We start from the raw sequence: 25,177 nt of genomic DNA on the forward strand, positions 1-25,177 counted from the left end.
ATTACCTTACCACAAAACTATCTGTTACCGATAATTTCAGTGCTTGCAAAGAATACCTTGCTGAAAACCGCTTATCATTTACTTCTGCTCCTCGTTGGGTTCGACACTCTTACTTATCGAAAGGACTATGATAGATCCCCTATATTTGTGGGTCATCACCAGGACAGCTACCTGGTCCAAGGGAGGCGCACGTCTCTTCGTCAGCTAGATTCTTCCACGACGCCCGCAAGCTGTTCGATGGTTTGCCCCCAAGATACAAATGGAATCCGCCAACGAGTTGTTTTTCCACAATTCCCCTGCGACTCATATGATTCCTTATCCGATGATGAGGAGATGGTGGTTGCTGTGTTGGTTGACCAGGACCATCTTAGTAAGAAGCGGCTGTTGTTCCAGGGCTTGATCTCGGGGCACACTCCGGCGTTGAATCGCAACCGAGAGAGCGGCCATTTCCTTCTTTGGAAGGACTACTCTGAGACACCCAACCCGTTCTTCAAACATCATCAATTTTGCTGCTGTTTCCGTATAGCTAGGCACGTTTTCAACTATATTCGGGAGGGGGTGGTCCGATATGATAAGTATTTCGAATGCAAGGAGGATGCCCTTGGAAAGATTGGCTTCTCCTATTATCACAATGCACTGCAGCTGTCCGGATGCTTGCATCTCATTGATGAGTACATCCGTATGAGCCATTCTACGTGCCTAGACTCCATGTACAAGTTCTGCAAGGCTATGATTGCAATGTTTGTCCCGGAACACTTGAGAGAGCCAAATGCTGAAGATATAGCCCGCTTGTTGGCGATGAATGCCATTAGGGGCTTCCCAGGGATGCTTGGTAGCATAGGTTGTATGCACTGGGAGTGGAAGAACTGCCCTTCTAGTTGGCAAGGGCAGTATAGGGGCCATGTCAAGGCTTGCACTATCATTCTTGAGGTCGTGGCCTCGCAAGATCTCTCGATCTGGCAATCTTTCTTCGGCAAGGCCGGATCGCACAATGATATCAACGTGCTTCAACGCTCGTCGGTGTTTGCAAGGCTTGCCGAAGGCAACTGCCCGCCGGTGAACGTTAACATCAACGGCCACAACTAGAGCAAAGGCATGTCTCTATCCTCAGTGGACTACTATTGTGAAGGTAATCTCCAACCCTATAGGAGAGAAGAGCTGGAAATTTGCACAAGAGCAAGAGAGTGCTAGGAAGGATATCAAGTGTGACTTGGGTGTTCTTCACTCTCGATGGGGCATCGTTCGGTTCTGCTAGAACTTGGAGCACCAAGAAGTTATGGGAGGTGATGACTGTTTGTGTGATCATGCACAGTATGATCGTAGAGGATGAGCGCCCGGAATGTATCTAGGACCAAGGGTTTCAGTTCCAGGCTGAAAATGTTGTGCCTAAGCATGGAGCGACAACGTTTGCACAGTTCACCTAATTTCATCATCAAATGTGTGATTGGAAAATTTATATTCAGCTGCAAGATGAGTTGGTTGAGCATATGTGGGCTCACATTGTCAACCAATAGATGTATCTTTTTTAAATCTATTTGAGACAATTTAATTTTTGTTTGGCTTGTAAACTATTATTTGGCTTGTGAAACTATGTAAAATCTTTGTATTTTATTTGAATTATGTCTGAAAAACGACGGCAAGCCGGCCGCGTTAGCAAAAATGGGTCCGCGCGGTGGGCGCACTGCCGACTCAAATGAAAAAACGGGCGAACGGCGAGCGGACAGCCAACCCAAACGGAAAGTGTACGTCCGTTTGGGTCGGCGCGTTGGAGTTGCTCTAAGTGTTTCCCAAACCTATATGTGTATCAGCATTTGTTCAATGCTTCCTTTCTTTTAGTGGTGTAATCAATGCTTTCATATTTGCACATTTTTTTGGACAAAGAGAATATGTTAATATCGCGAAGATATTCGTATTTGCACATACATGCCTTGGTTTTAAGGTTCTAATGCTTAGGTGAAATTTTCAGTAATATTTACAATTCTTGTCTTATAAGTCTATATGTAATGGGAAGCAAAGGTGAAAATGAAGTACAATTTTGTACAAAAGATTGATTTAGTTCTAAAGCATTGTTTTTTCAGGAATACGCAAAGCTTGCTTATCATTGCATTGATAGGATAAATTAGAATGAGTACATACGGTTTCTCGCAAAATAAGATAAAGAATGATTACAGAAGGTGGTACAACATATGACACGGACGCATGGGGCATGAAAATGGTGCCCAAAAAAGAGAAAGACACATAAGATACTCAACCCAAACAAAGAAAAACACCGCTAAACTACCCGACCAGAGAAACAATCCAACCAACAACTGACAACCAAAAACTCTAAAGCCGGCATCATGGACGCCGCGAGCAACCAAGACAACACCTTCAAGAAGGAGAATGACGCTGAGATGCTATATATCGTCGTCTGTTCCAGAAAACCAGACCTTGGGTTTCCCCTGATACTCGAAGAGGGGCCCACAAAACGGCCATGGCAGCACCTCCAAGAAGGGAACGACATTTGCGGGTGTCGCTGCTGCCAGCGTAAGGTGCGGGGATTTCACCATGTTCAATTCCAAGCAATACCAAGCCGTCTGAGCATGAATCGAAGAGGAGGTCGTCGGTCGTAGGATGGAGTTGCGACTATAGGAAGCGGAGCCGCGCGCGACGCCGAAGGAGGCATCGGGCTCCATCGGACGTGCAAACTCCAGGGGAAGGCGAAGTTGCGTGGTTACGCGGAGTGAGAGGCGGGGATGATGTCTGTAGCCCCAGATGAGCCAAAATCTGGGATGGATCGCAGATAAGGGACTAGAGCTGCAAGGGCGTCGATAGGCCTAGGGAGCTGGAAGGGGAAGCAGCTCCCGGAGTGTGCCGGAGACAAGGATGCAACGGGATGGACGGCCAACCAAAGCACCAATAGGTATGCCACCGTGGCTAAAATAAATGACCATTCCCCACCATAAAAAATGTTTGGCATGCCTCTGACTTGCCTTAAATCCTCAATTGGATACTTTATTATTGTTGGGTATGTCTAGGGCATATCTAGCTGTGCTCTAGTTATTGCACATATAAGTGACTCAATCAAAATAGAATGAAAAGGAAAAAAGATAAAATAATTTTTTTTGCACGAGTCTTAGCGTAAAATCAATGACATATGACTTAGATGTGCAATACTTAGAGCGCATCTAGATGTGCTTTAGGAAAGCTGATTATTTGTTCTACAAATCAAACTTTTGATTGTATGACTAAAGTTATTTGAATTTTCTCAGCATGATTATGTTCTTAACTAGAAAAAGAAAGTCTTGACCTGAAACAACTTTTATTCAATGCTTTAGAACTGTATTATGTTTATCTACTTTTTTAAGCAATTAAGAAGAAAGATTACACAAATGCATCAGAATTCTACACACATGTACATTATTGTGTTGGTCTTTTTTCGGAATGGAGGATTACCCTCGGCCTCTGCATCAAAATGATGCATACATCCATCTTTATTCATTATTCAACAAGGTCTTACAAAATAAATACACAGATCAATCCAAATCCACTTTCTGGCGAAAACTATGGCCCTACCTACAAGCTGACGATGTGCCCTGACCGGGCTCCACACACACAAAGAAATCCGGTGGCCTCACCAAGCCTCCCGCTGGCTAGCCAGGAGCACCAACCGGTATAGCAGACCCTGAGCTAGCGTGCACCGCATTCACACACGGAAGAATCCGTCACCACGTTCTTCCACAATCCAATCTCCAGGAACAATCAATGCACTGATCTTGCTAGACCGGTCTACCGTCGACGCCAACACGATGTCAGAGAGCAACAAGCTCCTGCGCACGGCCATCAAACGGTATCCAGCGTCGAGACACCGCTGCACCTTGCCATCAAAACTCGCCATCGTCAATACTTTAGATGGCACACCGCTTGACCTTGCTCATTGCATGAGAAACAAGCGGAGACCTCCGCCCAGCCACCCCACTAGCCAGTAGGTGCTCCAAAACGATGTCCCCAGGATGTAGAACGACGCCGAACGTCGCCATTGTCCGATCCGGGAGGCCCAGATGTAGCGTTTCCCCTGGAGCAGCCCGAGGGAAGAGACAAGAGCTGCACCGATGATGCCTTCAGTATAATCATCATCTCCTTGGATGTAACTTAGAGTGTGAAGTGTGAACTACAACACCAGCTAGTAGCATGTTTTACAAAAGTAGTTCAAATTGCCATGATAAAAAAAATCTATCAAGTTTCTGCACTCTTTGCATAGCGTTTGTATAAGTGTATGCATGATAAAAAATGATGTTCCATTTGTAGTTTTCTTTTTCCCTTGGAAGAATTTGCAATTATAACTTCAATCGGTTGGGTGCAGGCGCTGAAAGTTGATCCTTCTTATTTCAAGATGCTCGAGAGCCGGAGCCACTGTTGGCTTCACCTAAGCGACGAAACAAAGCGTCGAAAGATGCAAACAAATGCAAGAGTAGGTATGTAAAGCTAAAGTTGCATTTTAATTATAAACCACAACATTGTCGGCTTTCCACAGCATTTGGTTGACCATGCATGCACACGTGACGAATTGTGTCCATTTCAGTAGCATGAGTAAGTTTGGGAGTCGTCGGGTGGGCTCGAGCGCGACTAACTGAGTTACCATAAAAGTCACAAAGAATTCTACATGGGAAAAGTCACAAAGAATTCTACATGGGAAAAAATGCCATGGGCGCTGGTTACCATAAAGACATGAGCGATTGGAAGGAATAGATATGTGATCGAAATATGAATATGAATAGGGATATGGATATGACCTGTTTTTATATAATCGGATGTAAGTTCCTTATTTGTTTGGATCGATGTCTTGTAAGACGGTAAAAAGAATCCAGAGCCTTATGAATGTCGGTAGGCGCCGAAAATTTAGATGGGTTAAAGAATGCCAAGGGGAAGCCAAATCCCGGATATGAGTATGGATATGATCTTGTAAGCTGAAGTGATCCCATGCTCCGATTCCAATGGTTGCTTCCATCTAATGAACTATTTATACGCATGATCTAGGCTGGTTCGTTTGCATCAACACAACATTGTCCATCCATCGTTTGTCTTGGTCCAAGTCCAAGTCCAACAATGGCATCATCATCGTCCCAGTTCGCATTCTCCCTGCACGACGGCAGCCTCACCGTTGGCGGAACCGTGCTCCTCTCCGGCGTGCCGTCCAACGTTGCGCTCTCCCCATTCCAGTTCGACCCGTCGTCCTCTGACGCGCCGGCACACCTTCTCGAGCAGGCCACGGCCGCCGCAGGCCGCGGCGCCTTCCTCGGCTTCACGGCCCCGGCCGCCACCGACCGCGCGCCGTGCCGCATCGGCCTGTTGGCCGGCCGGAGGTTTCTCAGCGTGTTCCGCTTCAAGACGTGGTGGAGCACCATGCGCGCCGGCGACCGCGGCCGCGACGTGCAGCCGGAGACGCAGTGGGTGCTCCTCGACGCCCCTGAGCTCGGCCCCGGCGGGTGTGTCTTCGTGCTCCCGCTCGTGCAGGGCAGCTTCCGCTCCGCCATCTTCCCCTCCGAGGACGTCGAGGACGGACTCGTGCTTTGCGCCGAGAGCGGATCGCCGGCTGTCACCGGCTCGGACTTCCGGCGCATAGCCTACGTGCACGCCGGCACCGACCCATACAAGGTCATGCGCGAGGCCTACGTTGCCGCCCGGGTGCACCTCGGCACCTTCAAGCTCATCGAGGAGAAGGCCCTTCCTCCCATGGCGGAGCGGTTCGGGTGGTGCACCTGGGACGCGTTCTACCTCACCGTAGACCCCGCCGGCGTCTGGCAGGGCGTCGCGGAGTTTACCGACGCCGGCGTGCCGCCCCGCTTCGTCGTCATCGACGACGGCTGGCAGAGCGCGAACCGTGACGACGACCCGCCACATGCCGACACGCCGGGGCTCGTCCTCTGCGGCGAGCAGATGACAGCACGCCTCTACGGCTTCGACGAGGGCGAGCGGTTCCGCCGGTATCGGGAGGGCGATCTGTTGCGGTGCCCGCCGGAGCTCTTCTACGACAAGAACCTGCCCAAGACCGTCGTCCGCAAGGCCTGCGAGATCGAGGGCATCGTCAACGCCAGGAAGAAGGCGGCGGCCACCGAGATGTCAAGCTTGGACGCCAAGCTCGAGCAGCTGCGGCGGGAGCTGGAGCAGCTGCTCGCCAAGAGCGCGGACGTCCTCGAGAAGCTCCGCAACCGCGATGGCGGCGACGGCGGTGAGGTGGGGCTCAAGGCGTTCCTCAAGGACATGAGGCAGAAGTTCCCCTCACTGGACGACGTGTACGTGTGGCAGGCGCTCTGCGGCGCGTGGGGCGGCGTGCGTCCGGGCACGGCGGCACTGGACACCGTCGTCGAGGCCGCGCGTCTCTCCCCTGGCCTGGCGGGCACCATGGACGACCTGGCCGTGGACCGCATCGTGGAGGGCGGCATCGGGCTGGTGCAGCCGCAGCACGCCGGCAAGCTGTACGACGCCATGCACTCGTACCTCGCCGGCGCCGGGGTGACGGGCGTGAAGGTGGACGTGATCAACACGCTGGAGTACGTGTGCGCGGAGCATGGCGGCCGCGTGGAGCTCGCCAAGGCCTACTACGGCGGGCTCTCTGATTCCATCGCCGCCAACTTCGAGGGCACGGGCATCATTGCCAGCATGGAGCAGTGCAATGACTTCTTCTTCCTGGGGACGAGGCAGGTGGCCATGGCGCGCGCCGGCGATGACTTTTGGTTGGGCAACGGCGACGACGCCTACTGGCTGCAGGGCGTGCACATGGTGAACTGCTCCTACAACAGCCTGTGGATGGGCCAGTTCGTGCGCCCGGACTGGGACATGTTCCAGTCGGACCACGTGTGCGCCGCCTTCCACGCCGCCTCCCGCGCCGTCTCCGGCAGCCCCATCTACGTCAGTGACTCCCTTGGCTGCCATGACTTTGCCCTGCTCAAGACCCTCGTGTTCCCCGATGGTACCCTTCCGCTCTGCCTCCATTATGCATTGCCCTCTTCAAGAACCCTCTCTCGGATCAGGAGACTGTCCTCAAGATGTGGAACCTCAACAAGGTACGAAATTATATTTCAGTTAATTTTGATTTTCAATTGATTACAACATCAAATTTTAATTTTGCCACGGCAACCGCACTTGACATTAATTTAAGTTAATTGTTATGCCATGGCATCCAAACTTGTGTTAGAATTAAATCTTGACATGTGTGCATTATTGCATGTTAGTGGTCAGAGATGGCCGTAGTCGTTGAGTCACTTGTGTAGTACTAGCGTGAGTCTAGGAGTTTGTTAGTGGAGTAGTTCAAGTACTCTGCCTTTTCATTATAGTAGGGAGAAAACTGTACAAAGCTGTTCTACCACTCCGTAGTTGTTAGCTGCATGTGCATGCATGGTTTTGGTCTGGTCGTGGTGTCTAGCAGAGCGATTCTAGCAGAATATCAAGTCAAGTTGATAGCTGAACACGGCTGGGTAGTGTTCGGCCGTTGAGGAATAGTGAGCAGTGTTGGACATAGGCGTACGGGCATGTGTTAGTGGTGTTAATTGGAGTAATGAGAGAAAAGGGGCCGTGAGGGCTAGTTTGCTCCATGGTGAACGTGTGTACGTGTGGGTTTCTCGTCATGAGAGAAAAAAACAGAGTTGTGTGAGGCAACCAAGAGGTAGAAGAGGAGGCGATTTGTATCTAAATTATTCTGAAGCAAGTGTATAACTGAATTATGCCATGGTGTTATACATTCCATTTTGACTTAATTATGCCATTGAGTTTTCAGTTTGTTTGTATCTGAATTACCTAAAACTTTGCGTGTTTTTTTTTTGCAGTTTGGAGGTGTGATTGGGGCGTTCAACTGCCAGGGAGCAGGATGGGACCCGGCAGAGCGCCGCATCCGAGGCCACGCGCACTGCTACAAGCCGGTCTCCGGCGAGGTCCACCCAACTGATGTCGAGTGGGGGCAGAGGGAAGAGACGGCAGCCATGGCCGACGCGGCGGAGTTCGCCGTGTACAAGCACCACTCCGGGGAGCTGGTCCTGATGACCCCTCAGTCGGAGCCCATCCACTTCACCCTGCAGCCATCCTCGTACTCTTCACATTTGCTCCGGTGACGATGGTGGCAGGTGGGGCCGCCCAGTTTGCGTCTCTTGGCGTGGTCGACATGCTCAACTGCGGTGGCACCATTGCTGATGTTGTCGTCGGGGCCGATGGCGCGGAGGTGATGGTCAAGGTGAAGGGGGCGGGGAGGCTCGAGGTCTACTCGTCGACGAGGCCGGAGAGGTGCACGGTGGACGGGTCTGAGGCTGCGTTCGAATGGGGAGTTGGCGGGAAGCTGGAGGTTGCTGTGTCTTGGAACAAGGACAAGGAGGGCGTCTCTGAAGTGGTCTTCTCCTACTAGCCACAATAAATAATGAATAATGTTTGCTATTGTGCTGTGTGATGAGCGCACGCACGCACGCAGTATTAGTACAAGTTTGTTTTCACTCTAGATATATCACATTTTGAAGCTGCAACTGCAACTATATTATTGGTTGAAAAGATGGTTATGTTTGGGTTGATGAGAATTTACTTGTGTTATGGTCTTATGTCACTGCAGCCTTGACTAGCACACTTTGTTTTCCAGCTCACTACTGCAACTGTCTCACTTGATCTGAAAAAAAGAAACTCCCTTCGTCCACAAATAGATGATGTATAAACTAAGTTAAAATTTTAGCAAGCCGTCATATCAATATCACTATATATATCCACCATTAGATATATTTTCATATTGTATTTGGTTCAACACAGTAGTTGTTAGTTTTTGCTATGAGTCTGGTCCAACTTAAAATATTATGCTTTCTAACTTCGGAAACCTTGTCCAAGCTGGGTGGAACTCAAAAACTTAAAAAACGCTCTTATATTATGGGACGAAGGAAGTTTACTCCCAATCGGTTCGCATGGCTAACTCACATCTCACGTCTTTTTTATTTTGTTCTTGTTTTGTCCTTGTCTTCTCTCATCATAGACGCGGGCAAGACCAATTTCACTACAACAAGAACATACATACACCAACGCATCGTTAGCAACGGAGAGACAACATGTGTTGTTGGGCCGTGGCCTCAACCTCTGCCACCTCCCCACGAATAGCTAACCTCCTCCCCCAACTCAAAAAAAAAAAAAAAGCTAACCTCCTCCCCTTCCTCCACCTGCTTATCCTGGAGCAAGGTACTGAGATGCAGGGTCGTGAAAGGAATAAGAAACGCCAGCGGAAGCCCCTCACCCAAATCTTTCTCGCAGGAAATTTTGGATCTGATTTCCATGGTACCTGGTGGTGCCACCGGTGACCATGATCTGGGGGGACGGCGAGGACATCTTGAACACTGACCTATCAAAGTTTGAGATCCGGCCCAGATTCGTGTCTGGTACGCCGTCCGCAACAGCCGTGAAGATGGTGTGCCAGTTCAAGCGCAGCCTTCGAGGTCTCCCTCCTCCTCCGCCACCAAAACATCATCACCATACCTACTGTAATACTCCTCTTTTCTCAGTCCAACATTTTCTCAGCCGCCATCTTCATCGATCAGATCCACCAGAGTGGCCTGGCGAACGTGTCCACGTTTCTCTGTTGGATCCTCTAGTTCTTAGTCTATTTATTATTTCAGTATATGCACTAGGATTTTCCTCTATGGTGTTGTGGAGCACGGAAGGCCCAAACATCCGCTTCTCCATTCTAAGAGTTTCAGTTTTAGGGCATGCCTCTTTAAAAAAATTCTATCAGTTCGCCATGTGCAGGTTGTTGCTTCTAAGCTGACTGGTTTACATATATGCGACCATGGATACCTTTGTTAATTTACGAAGAATATTTGCATCCTCTTTTTCTAACAAACTGTTTCTTGTGATGCATTAGATTTTTTATTTCTTGCTGCTATGTAGGTGAGTAATCAATCAATATTTTCAAGTGAAGTTGATCATCACAGAACCGTTCAATTAGGTACCAATATTATCTCAGATTTATCCTAGCTAGGACCATGTCATCAAAGAGCATTCCATCACATATCAATAGGTCAACACTATTAACATCACCTTATTAGTGTTATGGATGTTCACTAATTTCACTGACACACTTTGTACTAAAGGAATGAGCCCCACATACACATGTTATCTTGTCCTCTAGGTTCTGTATGTTTCCTGTGTCGTCCCAGTTCTCACCTATTTGGTGTCCGCATCATCAGTAGACAATTACACCAATACCATCCATCTGGTTACACTTCCAGCCGTCCACCATGATAGGTTTTTTGGGTTAGAATTTGGTTTAGGTGTCAACGTGCAAGTCAGGGACGATAGCTCCTTGATGGACAGTAGCGGTGTTAGGTGCGGCTCCCTGATCTGCAATAGTGGCTCGGCTGCTCTGTGCTGAATATCATGCAAGATGCAATAGTTAGAAGTTATACTGATATATGGTGTACTTGCAGCTACTGATTTAGTACTGTTAACTGTTTGGCAAAGGAGGTAAAGTTCTGCACGTACGGGTACTAGGCAAATCAAAATGATTAACTTCCTGGATCTTTTTTCTGCAATTCCCATCTCATTTATCAATGTACTTGAAACTGATTGCAGAGTATTCTACTTTGCACCAATTTTTTGGTTCAAACAACACTAATTGTTACTGAAAAAAGCAGTTTGCAAATTAGGATAGTAATCATTTACGTGAAATATTGAACCATGTCCCTTTACAATGTTTGTTTATTTCTTAAATATATTTTCAGCATACTAACATCACTTCCTCATTATTTTAGATTAACTCAGAGTTCATATTCAGTATACAATAAATTAGAAAATGAGATGAACAATTTGGGCTTGTGACCAGTGTATGAATAATGATGTATTGACGACTCGCAACCAGTCTACATTGTGTTTTGTAAGTCTAGAACTTAATTTTGTTTGTCCAATTCACTAAGTTTGTTATTGGCTTATGAAAGTTAAAAAAAATCCGATCGAGCAAACTTAATGTTAGCATACATATATTGTACAGGTTTCTGGTCTTCTAAATTACAAATTCTTTTGTTAAATCTGCAGGTTACAGAAACTGGATATATAATCTGCGTACCGAGCTACTATGGTGCCCCTCGTTTATATTTTGCCTCCTCTATTAACCTGATTTTTTATTGTAATTTACTCACCTCATTTTGTTGTTGTTGTGGATTGCAAGCTAAGTTGACGATTCACGGCTAAGATGTTGATTGCAAGGTCGAGAAAGAGGCTACTACTAGATAATTAGAATGTCATTTCCAGGGCCAATGTTTCAAACCTTGTTGTAGATTGCAAGGTCTAAAACTGGGCTACTACTAGATAGTTTTACATTTTGTAATCTTTGGATCACGATCTTTGTATTGCAACACAATCGATTTAATTTATGAATCTTTCTGTTTATTATATTGTGGCTCCTATTCACTATCGGTGTTGACCTAATAATTCTGGATGGAATATAGAAAATGCCATTAATTGTTCATACTACCTAACAAAGTTCAATTTGAAATTCTTCCTAAAAAAAGTTCCATTTGAAAATCTTTTTGTGCATGGTAGCCAACAATGCATGTGGTTTGTTGTTAGGCTCTAGATCTATGCGTTGCTATCTTACAACACATCTACATGCCGTTTACCAACGCATGCATATACGTTGTTGTAGACCCTTGCAACGCCACCAACGACAACGCATTCTAATCCGTTGGTGTAAACCTTAGCAACGAATATATGGACATACAACAACACATCAATGCGTTGCTAAAGGGGGGTTCTTGTTGTAGTGTTTTAAGATGGATGTGATGTAGACTTTGTAAAAAAGCAAGTGCAACAGGTACAAGATTTGTTTTTTTACAATTCAGTGCCCCGGCCTCTCCCGCATAATGATGCAGAAAACAATGTTTATACTTAGTACGGTTGCTAAAACTCAGAGCTGCCAAGTTTTCTCATTCACGCTGCCGAGATCTGAAGGCGCAGAGATTCATGCGGGTTGTTTGTTCCTGGTTCTCGGGTTATGGGCTGGTGTTAGTCGATTATGACCCTTTTCCTCTTTTTTTGGTTTACTAGGTAAGTGCCTGTGGGTTGCAACGGGACACGTATATTCTATTGACTCAACGCTAATTGTGGGTAACATATACATGTAGAATCTGTGTGCACATTAGATGACAGTGTCGTCCTTTTTACCGCTAGCATGAGATGACACTGTCGGTTTTTTTCTTATCGCTAGATCACTTTCCTTCTTCCTCCTCGACCCACTATCTCCGTCATACAAATCTAAAGTGTACCACCTTTGACAATGGTGTAGGCAGCTCACAATCGCCCTTCCACTTCACCATACAGTTGTTTAATTTATCCTTGTTCTCGTCTTAGCAAATCTCTCTCTCCCTCTAAGCTCTAATAAACATGCAAGGGTAACCGTAGATAGAGATTTCCTTTGCTCATCCTTGTTAGGAGGCAACTATTTAAAATTCTCGAAGGGTGATAGTGTAGACATTTCTTTGTTCCCATGACAAAAACAAATTAAATAGAACAGAGTGTAAGAGCATCTCCAACAGCGGCGGCAAAAAACCCCGCGCGCGGTTGCAAATTTTTCACGCGCGGGACGTTTTCGCGCGGTCCAGCGGAGGCGGGAAACTAGGGCGCGCGGGAACCGATTGCGCGCGCGGTGAGAAAAGCAGGAGGTCTTGCGCTAGATTTGGCACACCGCTTCCGGCGCGCCTATAAATTACGGCGCCCGCCACGCGGCCTCCCATCGCTATCCACATTGCCACGCGCTCTCTCCCCGCTTCCTCTGCCGCTTCCTCGCCTCGCCACCGACGCGCCACCATGCCGTCGGGGATCTTCGGGCTACCGTGGCGTCCGCCAGCGCCTTCTACGCGAAGATTAGGTCCGGCGACGTCCGCCTCGGCCTCAGCATGTTTGAGACCACGCACGAGGCTGACCGCGCTTATGACGCGGCGGCGTGGCGCCTCCAGAGGCCTCGCGCGCAGATGAATTTCCACGACGTCTGAACGCGCGAGCAGGCGCAGTCCGTCGCCCCTCCGCCTCGTCTTATAACAGACCAGGACCGTGAGGAACACCGTCGGCGGCTGCGCCGCCTCCTTATCACCGAGGAGGACGAGCGAGTCTTGGCGGAGTGGCCCCGACGCTACCCGCAGGACGTCGCCGACGAGAACGCCTTCTGCGCGGCGAGGACGGAAAGGCGCCACGCGGAGCGGGCGGACAGGCGTCAGTTGAAGGCACTCGCGGAGGCGCAGTGCGATCTCGTTAACGTAGGTGGGGAGTCGTTCTTCGACTCAGACGATCCTCGTTGGGAAGATGCGTGGCTCTCTACCTCGGACGACACCAGCAAGAATGATGATGACGACTCGGAGTAGGTTCTATTTGCACCGTAGTTTTTATCTATCTATGCTATGATGAACTATGTAAGCATTGTGAAATATCTATGTATCATTTTCTTATCTATTTTATCTATGCATATGTTTTTTTAATATTAGTTCGGAGTGCATATGTTGTTTGTGCGAGAGCGCGCGCGCAGTATTTTTGCAGCGCTTGCTGGAGCTACTCACGCGCGCTAAAGTTTACAACGGCCGCTGGAGCCAGCGCTCTGCGCCGAACAAAAACAGGCGTTGTGCGCGCTGCAAACGCTTTTTTAGCGCGCCGCGCGTTGGGCGGCTGTTGGAGATGCTCTACGGGAAAGAGTTTATTTGTTCCGATGACAAATGAATTAAATATAATATAGTGCAAGGGAAAGAGTTTATTTAGGAATAGCCCGTAGGCAAGTGTTGTAATCGTGAATTGCAAGGGAAAGAGTATATTTAGGAATAGCAACTATGCTCGTATGAAACAATTGTTCCAATAAGTTGAATTGTATGAATGTGTATCCGAACTATATAAACAGACCTTCATTGTGACACTTTTTTTTACGACGATAACTGCCGCACGTGTGAGCGTTAAGGAGTCTGCCCACACGTTTTGTGTGGTGCCTAAAAGGACTAGCCCACACGTCTACGTGTGGGCAAAACAACTAGCGCCCACACGCCTTTTTTTTTCTTTGTGGTCCCTCTCACACATCTACGTGTGGGCAAAATGCATCACACCCACACAACCTCTCTCAGCCACCTACCTCATGGTCCCGCACACCCCGCGTGACAGTCATCACGCGTCCCCGCAGTTGCCATGGTCCGGGCCCTATTCAATGTCCGTTTAACTGCAGTTGTCATGTCGCTGAATCACAGTTGCCATGCCGGACAGCTACAGTTGCCATGGTTGCTCAACTGCAGTTGCCATCTCGGGTCAAGTGCCAGATGCCATTTTGGACAATTGCAGCTATTGCCATGTATAGTCTGGTTTACTATAGTTGTCATGATTTGAAAACTTTAGAGGTTGCCACCTACTAACACTAAGCAGTTGCCATGTATGGTCTGGTTTACTACAGTTGCCATGATTTGAAAACCTTAGGAGTTGCCACCTACTAACACTAGGCAGTTACCGTGTAGCGCTACAAAAAGACATGGCAAAACAACATGTTCGGGTAAAAGAGAGAGTTGTCATCTGCTTACAAGCACACTAGGGCAGTTGCCGTACGTGTATCCTGCAAAACACATGGCAACTGACATGTTCGGGTAAAAAAAAAAGAGTTGTCATCTGCTTATAAGCACACTAGGGCAGTTGCCATATACACTGCAAAACACATGACAACTGGCAGCTTGGATGTGGGAGAGGAGACGGGCGTGTGCGCGAGATGACAAATGCCCACACACCAGCCCTTGTGCGTGAGTGAAAACTGGCGTGTGGGCGAACTGCTAAAGGCCCACACACCGACCCCTCCGTGTGGTGAAACGGACATGTGGGTGACCGGGTTAATGCCCACACACCAGTCCAGTCCTACGTGGCACCACAAATATGGCAAGATTCGTGCACCCACAAACGGATGCGGATCCACACGTGTGGGCGAGATGCAAACGCCCACACGTGTGGGCGTTAGTGTTTCCGTTTTTTTTCATTGTGACAATTTCTTCCCAAATAAGTTAGCTTAGTGGAAGAAGAGCGACAGACATTCATTGTGGCACTCTTTTGCATTCAAATTATAAAGAAGAAACCACATTAAACAGATGCAGCTAGCTCAGAAGTGAAGCAATATGTGATTTATGAAATAAGCTGCAACCTCTGATCTAGATCGTTTCATATGAGTGAGGCCCTCTAGCTGCCAGTAACCAATACACCTAGCATAGGTGCAGCAAAAAATGTTAGACAAATAGAATCACGAGCCATATATCGAATTCAGTATAGTGGCACGCTAGTTGGCTAAATAGAATGCACATGTAGTTTAATCTACTGTACAAAAGCTGCAGACTACAGAATGAGGCTAAACTGCTAATAGAGCTCTTCAGGTAAATTAACTGAACTAGTCGTCAACCCGTGCATTCGCACGGGCTAGTGTGTGTGTAGTTTCTTATACAAACTGAATTATAAAAAACCAATTGCATAAAACACATACTCCAAAAAGCTGTTATGTCTTCATATCAAAAACACTTCCCAAGTAGTACCACATAATGATGCTCTATATTACATAAATCACCTAATGTTAGTTACTTCACATACATTTCAAAGGTAGCAACGATTGTTCACAATTTTTTTTGTGGTTGGCTCAGATACTTAATATCTTATTTGTTATAGAATTAGTTATAAGCACCAAGTGATAACATATTTAACTATAAGCACTAAGTAATAACATAGTTAACTATATAGTAACAATTAACAAACATAATATCTTATCAGTCTCAATAAATGCAGAAGTATACTCACTAATGGCATGTAAGGTATATTGCCAGATCTAATCGTAATCTTATTGAGAGTAAGCAACAACTTGTGAACTGATATGCTGACAATAATGTGGTGTGTTGTAATCTAGTGTGCCTAAAAATTGCATGAAAATATTTAATATAGGTATAAAATAGGTACAATAGCTAGGCTCCCATGTAGGTGATGCCTATATACTAACCGCTAGGCTTTTGAGGTTATTCTACAATATATTTTGCAACCACCAAGATTTGATGTACATACTCATGTTATGTGTCCTCTTTTGAAAGCAAGTTAATATCCACCGTACCTATCGTGCATGCCATTTTTTATTTAAGTAAGGGCTCCCCCACTTACCCTTATAACATGTTGTGAAGCAGTTTTAGCACAATCAGTTTTGTGATATGAGTGCCTTGCCATGGAGTCCCAGAAGTCATGTCTTTTAAATCAAGAAATACATGCAACAACGATTAGAAACCTCAATGAAAAACACAGGTAAGATATATCAAAAGGCCAGATCTTACATTTTCCAATAGGATAATTCGATGGGATAAAGAGTTCAATTACAACCCACATATATAAAGGCAAATAATGGTTACAACATCCTCTGCTGCAAAATCCGTCTTTTTTGGCAGCTCTGGGATAATCCATCTTAGGACACCAAGAACAAACGGGCATGCAATCATGAAGTCTAATAGAATTTCAAGTCTGTAGATCTTGTAGTCCTTTGCATCAACAAAAAAAATATTAGCTTCCACTGGAATCTAAATCCGAACAATTTTCTATTATTATCTAAGTGCATGAATGGATTTAGCGATTCAAAGTCATACGATTTCTCATAGATATTACCTTCTAGACTAAAACCCATCTAAGATACTGGGTGCCATCATGTATCGTGGTCGTCGTAAAAATTTGCATGGAAAGATTGGCTAGGTTCGTCAAATCTAAAATGCTTGAGAAGAACAACTAATGAAGGTATATGGGAAACCTCAAGGGGCAACATCTTATATCTTACAATTGGAAAGTAAATTGGGAAAAAAAGTACACTTACAACCCTCATATATGAAGGCGAACAATGGTGACAGCATCCTCTCTTAGATAATCCATATTTTGTTGTTGACAACTCTTTGATATTCCATACAACATAATGGGCAAAACGGTTCAACATGTAAAGCGTGTAGTGAATTAGGACTGCAAGTTTGTAAAACCTGCGGCCTTTTGCATCAAGAAAAATACTATATTAACCTCCATTGGAAGTTGGAAACCAAATCCAAACAGCAAATAATAATAATAAATCTAAGTTCATGGAAATTGACTATCAGATTCAAAGCAACATGATATTTCTCACATAAACATTAGTAGTTTATAAAGTTGAGGAGAACAATAATATAAACCTCATTGTGAAACTACGTAAATTGTACAATTATAAATTTACCTGGGAAAGAATATCTACTTACAATCCACATATACGGCAAAGAAATAAGGGTGAGTAAATCCTCTCTTGGAAGTTCAATCCTTTTTTTGGCAGCTCTGTGATGTTCCATCTTATACGACATAAATAGCAAAACAACACTTACATGCAAGGCGTGCAGTCAAATAGCAACATATCCGCAGGTCCATGGCAGCAACTCCTCCTCATCATGAGAACCTAGCATGCGAGCCCCAGTCACCTCTCGTAACACACAGATCAGTAGAAAATCGTGAAGGAAATATGCCCTAGAGGCAATAATAAAGTTATTATTTATTTCCTTATTTCATGATAAATGTTTATTATTCATGCTAAAATTGTATTAACCGGAAACTTGATACATGTGTGAATACATAAACAAACATAGTGTCACTAGTATGCCTCTACTTGACTAGCTCGTTAATCAAATATGGTAGAGTTTCCTAGCCATAGACATGAGTTGTCATTTGATTAACGGTATCACATCATTAGGAGAATGATGTGATTGACTTGACCCATTCCGTTAGCTTAGCACTCGATCGTTTAGTATGCTGCTATTGCTTTCTTCATGACTTATACATGTTCCTATGACTATGAGATTATGCAACTCCCGTTTACCGGAGGAACACTTTGTGTGCTACCAAACGTCACAACGTAACTGGGTGATTATAAAGGTGCCCTACAAGTGTCTCCGAAGGTACTTGTTGGGTTGGCGTATTACGAGATTAGGATTTGTCACTCCGATTGTCGGAGAGGTATCTCTGGGCCCTCTCGGTAATGGACATCACTTAAACCTTGCAAGCATTGCAACTAATGAGTTTGTTGCGGGATGATGTATTACGGAACGAGTAAAGAGACTTGCCGGTAACGAGATTGAACTAGGTATTGAGATACCGACGATCGAATCTCGGGCAAGTAACATACCGATGACAAAGGGAACAACGTATGTTGTTATGCGGTCTGACCGATAAAGATCTTCGTAGAATATGTGGGAGCCAATATGAGCATCCAGGTTCCGCTATTGGTTATTGACCGGAGACGTGTCTCGGTCATGTCTACATAGTTCTCGAACCCGTAGGGTCCGCACGCTTAAAGTTCGATGACAGTTATATTATGAGTTTATATGTTTTGATGTACCGAAGGTTGTTCGGAGTCCCGGATGTGATCACGGACATGACGAGGAGTCTCGAAATGGTCGAGACATGAAGATTGATATATTGGAAGCCTATGTTTGGATATCGGAAATGTTCCGGGTGAAATCAGAATTTTACCGGAGTACCGGGAGGTTACCGGAACCCGCCGCGGACTTAATGGACCATAGTGGGCCTTAGTGGAAGAGAGGAGAGGCGGCCAGGGCAGGGCCGCGCGCCCCTCCCCCCTAGTCCGAATAGGACAAGGAGAGGGGGGCGGCGCCCCCCTTTCCTTCCTCTCTCCCTCCTCTTTCCCCCTCCACTCCTAGTCCAACAAGGAAAAGGGAGGGCCCCTTGCTCCTTTATATACGGGGGCAGGGGGCACCCCTTGGAGACACAACAATTGATCGTTTGATCTTTTAGCCGTGTGCGGTGCCCCCCTCCACCATAGTCCACCTCGATAATACTGTAGCGGTGCTTAGGCGAAGCCCTGCGTCGGTAGAACATCATCATCATCACCACGCCATCGTGATGACGAAACTCTCCCTCAACACTCGGCTGGATCGGAGTTCGAGGGACGTTATCGGGCTGAACATGTGCTGAACTCGGAGGTGCCGTGCGTTCGGTACTTGATCGGCCGGATCGTGAAGACGTATGACTACATCAACCGCGTTGTGCTAACGCTTCCGCTTTCGGTCTACGAGGGTACGTAGACAACACTCTCCCCTCTCATTGCTATGCATCACCATGATCTTGCGTGTGCGTAGGAATTTTTTTGAAATTACTACGTTTCCCAACAAATCAAGAGGAGACTATAACAGAGACACTTGCACAGACAGTACAGGCCACACACAGAGACATTCATTCGTCGATCTTGCTGCGACAAACACGTGTTGTTGGTGGAATGGTGGTTCCCGCGCAGCTCGTGTTCAGTAGCAAGGCTAGTGCGAACCCTAGTGGCATCAGCAGCTCCCTACCCGGCCTTGCCGGAGCTACCAGGAATCCGGTGGCAGCGACGCCTGTTTTGGCCATGGAACAGCAGGAACAATCGGGCCTCCGGTGGCAGCGGAGTCTATTGCGGCCAAGATGGCGATTGCTGCCAGTTAGATTTCCATCACAACACGGCTCTCGATGGTGCGTCAGAGAAGAAGAGATATGGAAACAACTCCACCTCATTACCGATCTTGATATAGGCTTAGTTGTGTTGTTGGTCTATGGCGTAGCCTTTGAATAAAATCTTTTCTCCAAATTAGCCCAGGTTTTCCCATTAGAGATCGCCTCGCCAATCGGAGTCTTGCGGTTGCGGCCAGGGTACTGAATTATTCTCAACTTGATTTTCTCCACTGCATCGTTCAACGTCAATTTCTGTTTCGTCGGGGCATAGAAGCTGAGGCGATTGAAGGACCTCCTCCTTAGCCAACATGAATTGCATCGTCGTTGGGGACTTGGGATAGAGGAGATGCATACGGTAGTAGAAGAAGGAGATTGGGAAGAGGCTGGTTGGATCCCATTAGATGATTGTTTCATCAAGACTGCAGATGGGACAAGAGGAGGACTCCAATGAGGTTGAGCGCTGGGGCTCTCTCTAATGGCAGACGGGAGAGGAGGAGGAGGAACGATGAGGAGGAGGAGTGCTAGGACTATCTTCAATCGGGGGGAGGAAGAAGTCTCGTAGGGAGATGTTTTTTTTTTCATAAAAGAGCTGAATGTGGGACAACGACCTAGGACTCCTATGATAGCTCATCCAATGGCTGTAGGTAATTAATTTGGAGATGAACGGCTTGTAAATTCTGATTAACATGATAATTTTTTAGGAGTCCGTAATTAGTATAGGTAGGTATATAGAATAGATAAATAGATGAACAGGTTACAGCCTACCATGGAACTAACGGAGAATTACTCAAGGAAAACCAGCCAAAGGCCACACTGACGCTAACTTCTTGTTTTGTCTGTGAATGCATCACCGTGGAAGTGGCAACGCCATCCTCCATTTCCACCCAGCCCGATGCGCCGTGGCATTCACGCAGGCCCTCGTAGTCGTCCTCGCAGTAGCTGGCGCGTGATCTCCACACCAACCCCATCGGCCATCGTCTTCGTCATCTGCGCCTGGTCTCTCGCCGCCCAGGTGCCGATGACGTCAATGTCACACAGGCCGGCGAAGCAGTCGTCCACGATGTAGCCCTCCATGATGAATGCCCTTGCCAGCGGCTGTGGTCGGTGGGGATGAGTTGAATATTAGAGAGTCATAGTTTTAAATAGCGCGCTAAGCCTCTTAGCGGCGGACCTCTTCTAAATGCTGTAGCGTGCTATAGCGAAGCTATTTAAAATGTTTGTTCATTTGTTTGGACCAAAGTCTCTGGGCTCATGCCCTTGGTCCTATTGGACCATGTCGTGTGCTGGTGGATCGTCTATCTCCTGCCTCCCAAGCTAATGGGCCCCCTTTCTACATGGTCATGATAGGTTTACTCGGCGTCCAATCAGGAGATGTGTCAAGCACGTTTCTTGGCTGACACACCTAGATTTCAACATGTATGGCGCTACTACAAGCATTCATCAGACAGTGGTTACCAATCCGTACACCTCTCCTAGCACAACTAGAATTTCCATCTTCTCATATCCCAAACATGGCTCACACTATCCCTATCCCCAATCTTTGTCACATTTTGTTCCCCTAGGAGTCTAGGACCCATGGCCATGGGAGTTGGAGGGGTAGCATAGTAGATGAGGAGTTTGTGTTGGGTCTTAGCTACCAGAGTGGTCGACCATGGCTCAAGGTAAGGCATTCACTATGGGTTCAAGGCCCATGGACGTTGCAGATGTGCAAGAATCAAGACGATGGGAAGTCAGGAAAAAAAGCCGATGTTGGCATGTACCATCATGCAACATCACACCATGTGAAGGACACAATGGTGAAATGGAATATGGAGTTGGTCATACTGGGGCCCTATCCAAGATGGGGAGTGGTGGGAAGTGGGATCAATTGCCTAATGATTGGTGCGGCCTGAGGTACTATATGGATGATGAAGGTGGTGAACCTTGGTAGTTGGAAATATGATGGAGGGACACATGGGAATGGGACCTCGAAGACGTGTGAAACGCCATGAGCATGAAGAAGAGGAAGAGCGCTTCCCAATTGTAGTTGCAGAAAAACTCATCGATGCTAGTAAGGGAAATTCTCTGTCATTACTCCAGGTAAAACATCACTTTCCGGCACTTGATATCTACTGGACTAGCAGTGTCGAGTGCTGCCCTAAATCTAGCCATGATTTTGCGCTTGAAAATGAGGTTGTTTTTGTCACTGGCCTCGTAGGTCAGGTTAAAATCAGAACCAGCCATAGTTCAGACAATGGTGGAGGCAACCTAGGTAGCTCGGCCAGCAAATGATCTTTTCTCGCATCGTCGACAGGACAGTAAACTGTGGATAGCCAGAAGCCTGTTGATTGCCTTAACAATGTTACTTTTTTCATGGTCGCAAAAGAGCGTGGGAGACAATGATGGCTACATCTTTGTTCCAGAAGATTACATCTCCTCCGCTCGAGCCGATGTCCGGAAGGACAATGCATGTCGTCGTGCATGCACCTTCGACCTCCCTAACTAAGCTTCCTGACCATACATTGATTATAGTTTCCTGAAGACAGAGGATTGCAACTTTTTGCGAGGCAATGATCTTGCACACAACCACACACTTCGCAGGTATATTCATTCCATGCACATTCCATCTCATAATCGGATAGGGGGGATCACTCATGGGGAAACAGGAAGATACTCCAATGACTAAATGATTAAATACCCTAGTGCCCAGGAAGTTCACCACCAACCTAACAGGGGCACATCAACATCCACCAATAGGCCCCAAAGCATGCCAGCATGAATCTAACAACCATAGAGAACATGTATGATAAAAAATAACACCAAACTCGAACCGTCAGCATGCCTGCACCAACTGAGACTAATGCAAAGAGTAGCTAACATTACTGATCCCTAGCCTCCTCGGCAGCTCCATGAGGCCAAGCAAGGCCAGTGGTGTCGTGCAGTGCATCCTTGTCGGGGCGCATGAGCTTCACAATTGCAGCGATGTCTTTGTCCATTAGCAACGCAACGAAACGGTGAAGCAATGCCTCAACCACCTCCGCCATCATCTTCTCTTTTGGTCCAAGCAGTCCCAGCTCCTTGGTGATGCATAGTGAGGCATGCTGCATGATCGGGAACTTGGATGTGTTTGCAACTTGGCGAGCACTGTAGTGAACTAGTACCGAAGCGGTGCGTGACTTGGGTGGGGTCAAGGGGCGATGAGGTTGTGTGTTGCCGAAGATTCGAGACAGGGCATTGCGGCAGACACGGTGAGGCATTTGGGTTCCTTCCTTGTCGGCGATCTCTAGCTAGCTGACATGGTGGTTGACAGCACCCAACTGCACCTCCATTATGCGTGCAACAGATGGTGCGTGGTGGCTGAACTAGTCCGGGCTGGAGTCTGGGCCAGACAGTATTGGTCGAAACACATCAAGCTGCCCCATCAGTCCCACGTTCTCCTTTTGTTGACCATTGTCGAAGAACAGGGGTGCTACCACCATGGCGTCCACTGTGGCATGCAGCTCGGCCGCTAGGTAGTTAGCAGCACCCTTCGCCGATAGTGGCTTCTTTGCAACAGCTAAAAACTCATCCACTGGGTCGATGTTGGTGCCGCCAACATCCACGACAGTCGTCTTCGACAGCGCCGCCTGTGGGGGATGCGGTGGAGGTGTGACTGGGCGTTGACAGAAGGGTGCAGTCGCCTTGCTCAAACGCCGTGCGTCGTGTTATCGTCCTGTGAAGGAACTGGAGTGGCGACAGCCTAGAGGTGAGTGGTTGCGCTGCTATGCACCCGACGAGCCCTCGGATACGTCCATTTTGCATCATGTTTTTGTAATGTTGTTTATTATGTTTTTGATTGTTATTTAACTTTATGATGCAATTCTTATGCCTTTTCTTTATTATTTTGCAAGTTTCACATGAAGAGGGAGATTACCAGTAGCTAGAATTCTGGACCGAAAAAGGCTACGGCAAAGATAGCTATTCCACACAACTTCAAATGACCTAAAAAATTACAGATAATTGTTCTGGAATATATAAAAAATATTGGCGTAATAAATACAAGGAGAGAGCCCACCAGGGAGGAACAAGCTCAGGCGGCGCGCCTTACCCCCCCTGGGTGTGCCCTGTAAACTTGTGGGCCCCCTGGCAGGCCTCCGTTGTTCATCTTCTGCTATATGAAGTCATTTTCCCTAGAAAAAAAAATAAGGAGAAGACGTTCAAGACGAAGCGCCATCGTCTTGAGGCGGAACCTGGGCAGGAGCACTTTTGCTCTCGGAAACTTCCCTCCGGGAGTGGGAAATCGAAACCATCGACATCACCAATGATCTTCTCATCACGGGTGGACCAATATTCATCAACATCTTCACCAGCACCATCTCATCACAAACCCTAGTTCATTTCTTGTACTCAATCTCTGTCACGAAACCTCAGATTGGTACATGTGGGTTGCTAGTAGTGTTGATTAAATCTTGTAGTTGATACTAATTGGTTTATTTGGTGGAAGATTAAATGTTCAGATCCTTAAGCATATTCAATACCCCTCTGATCTTGAACATGAATATGATTTGTGAGTAGTTACTTTTGTTCTTGAGGACATGGGAGAAGTCTTGTTATAAGTAATCATATGATGTTGGTATTTGTTTGATATTTTGATGATATGTATGTTGTTACTTCCTTTAGTGGTGTCATGTGAATGTCGACTACATGACACTTCACCATACTTGGGCCTAAGGGAAGGCATTGTGGACTAATAAGTAGACGATGGGTTGCCAGAGTGACAGAAGATTAAACCCTAGTTTATGCATTATTCCTAAGGGTCTGATTTGGATTCATATGTTTCATGCTATGGTTAAATTTATCTTAATTCTTCTTTCGTGGTTGCGGATCCTTGCGAAAGGGGATAATCATACGTGAGTTGCTTATTTAAGTAAGAACATCACCCAAGCACCGGTCCACCCACATATCAAATTATCAAAGTAGCGAACGCGAGTCAACTAAACATGATGGACGTGAGTAGTGTGTCCTCGAGAGCACTTTGCTTTATATAGGAGAACTTTACGTCTTGTCATTTGCTATAAAAAGGATTGGTCCACCTTGCTACACCTTTGCTACTATTGTTACTTGTTACTTGTTACGAATTATCTTACAACAAAACTATCTATCACTATTATTTACAACACTTGTAGAGAATACCTTACTGAAAACCGCTTGGCATTTCCTTCTGCTCCTCGTTGGGTTCGACACACTCTTACATACCGAAAGGACTAAGATTGATCCCCTATACATGTGGGTCATCACACTCCTATGATGCCTATTGTGCCGGTGTGCGTCCACGCCCCAGACAATATCCTTCCAGGACCTGTGGTGGCCGCCGCCCTCGCCATCGTGGTCACAACGCGTGCCATCCCGGGGCATGCCGCGGCAGCTAGCATGTGCCATGGGCACGCGTGCCTAGCATTGATGATGCTCCGTGCGCTGGCCACCCTCGACCTCCATCATCCACGTTCACAATATCACCTGAGGGAATGGGGCATCATCTTGGACGTAGTCCGATGATGGCATGCCACTGTTCGTTGAATGTGATGAGTGTGGGGAGGTGGGCATCCAATCTTCCACCCGGTTGACGTGGATCAGCATGTCGTACGGCGTGGCGCCTGGCCGCAGTGCGACATGGTGGTCTGACAGGAAGTAAGCTTGTATCTCCTGCATCCTTCCAGCGCCGCGGAGGAGCACCCAGAACGTATGCTTGGTTGGGATG

The 25,177-nt window shown here is 46.9% G+C and overlaps 1 protein-coding gene and 1 pseudogene across 1 annotated transcript; both read left to right on the forward strand.

The window, feature by feature from the left end:
* Positions 1-333: 333 nt before the first annotated feature.
* Positions 334-1,086, forward strand: LOC120972888 (uncharacterized). The gene has a single exon (XM_040398441.1). It carries the CDS (start codon positions 334-336, stop codon positions 1,084-1,086), a length of 753 nt encoding a protein of 250 aa, XP_040254375.1.
* A 3,999-nt stretch (positions 1,087-5,085) lies between these two features.
* Positions 5,086-8,084, forward strand: LOC109769028 (stachyose synthase-like; annotated as a pseudogene).
* The last annotated feature ends 17,093 nt before the right edge of the window (positions 8,085-25,177 follow it).

The sequence above is a fragment of the Aegilops tauschii genome, chromosome 1 (genome assembly GCF_002575655.3).
Source record: "Aegilops tauschii subsp. strangulata cultivar AL8/78 chromosome 1, Aet v6.0, whole genome shotgun sequence".
In the NCBI taxonomy this organism is placed as follows: domain Eukaryota; kingdom Viridiplantae; phylum Streptophyta; class Magnoliopsida; order Poales; family Poaceae; genus Aegilops; species Aegilops tauschii.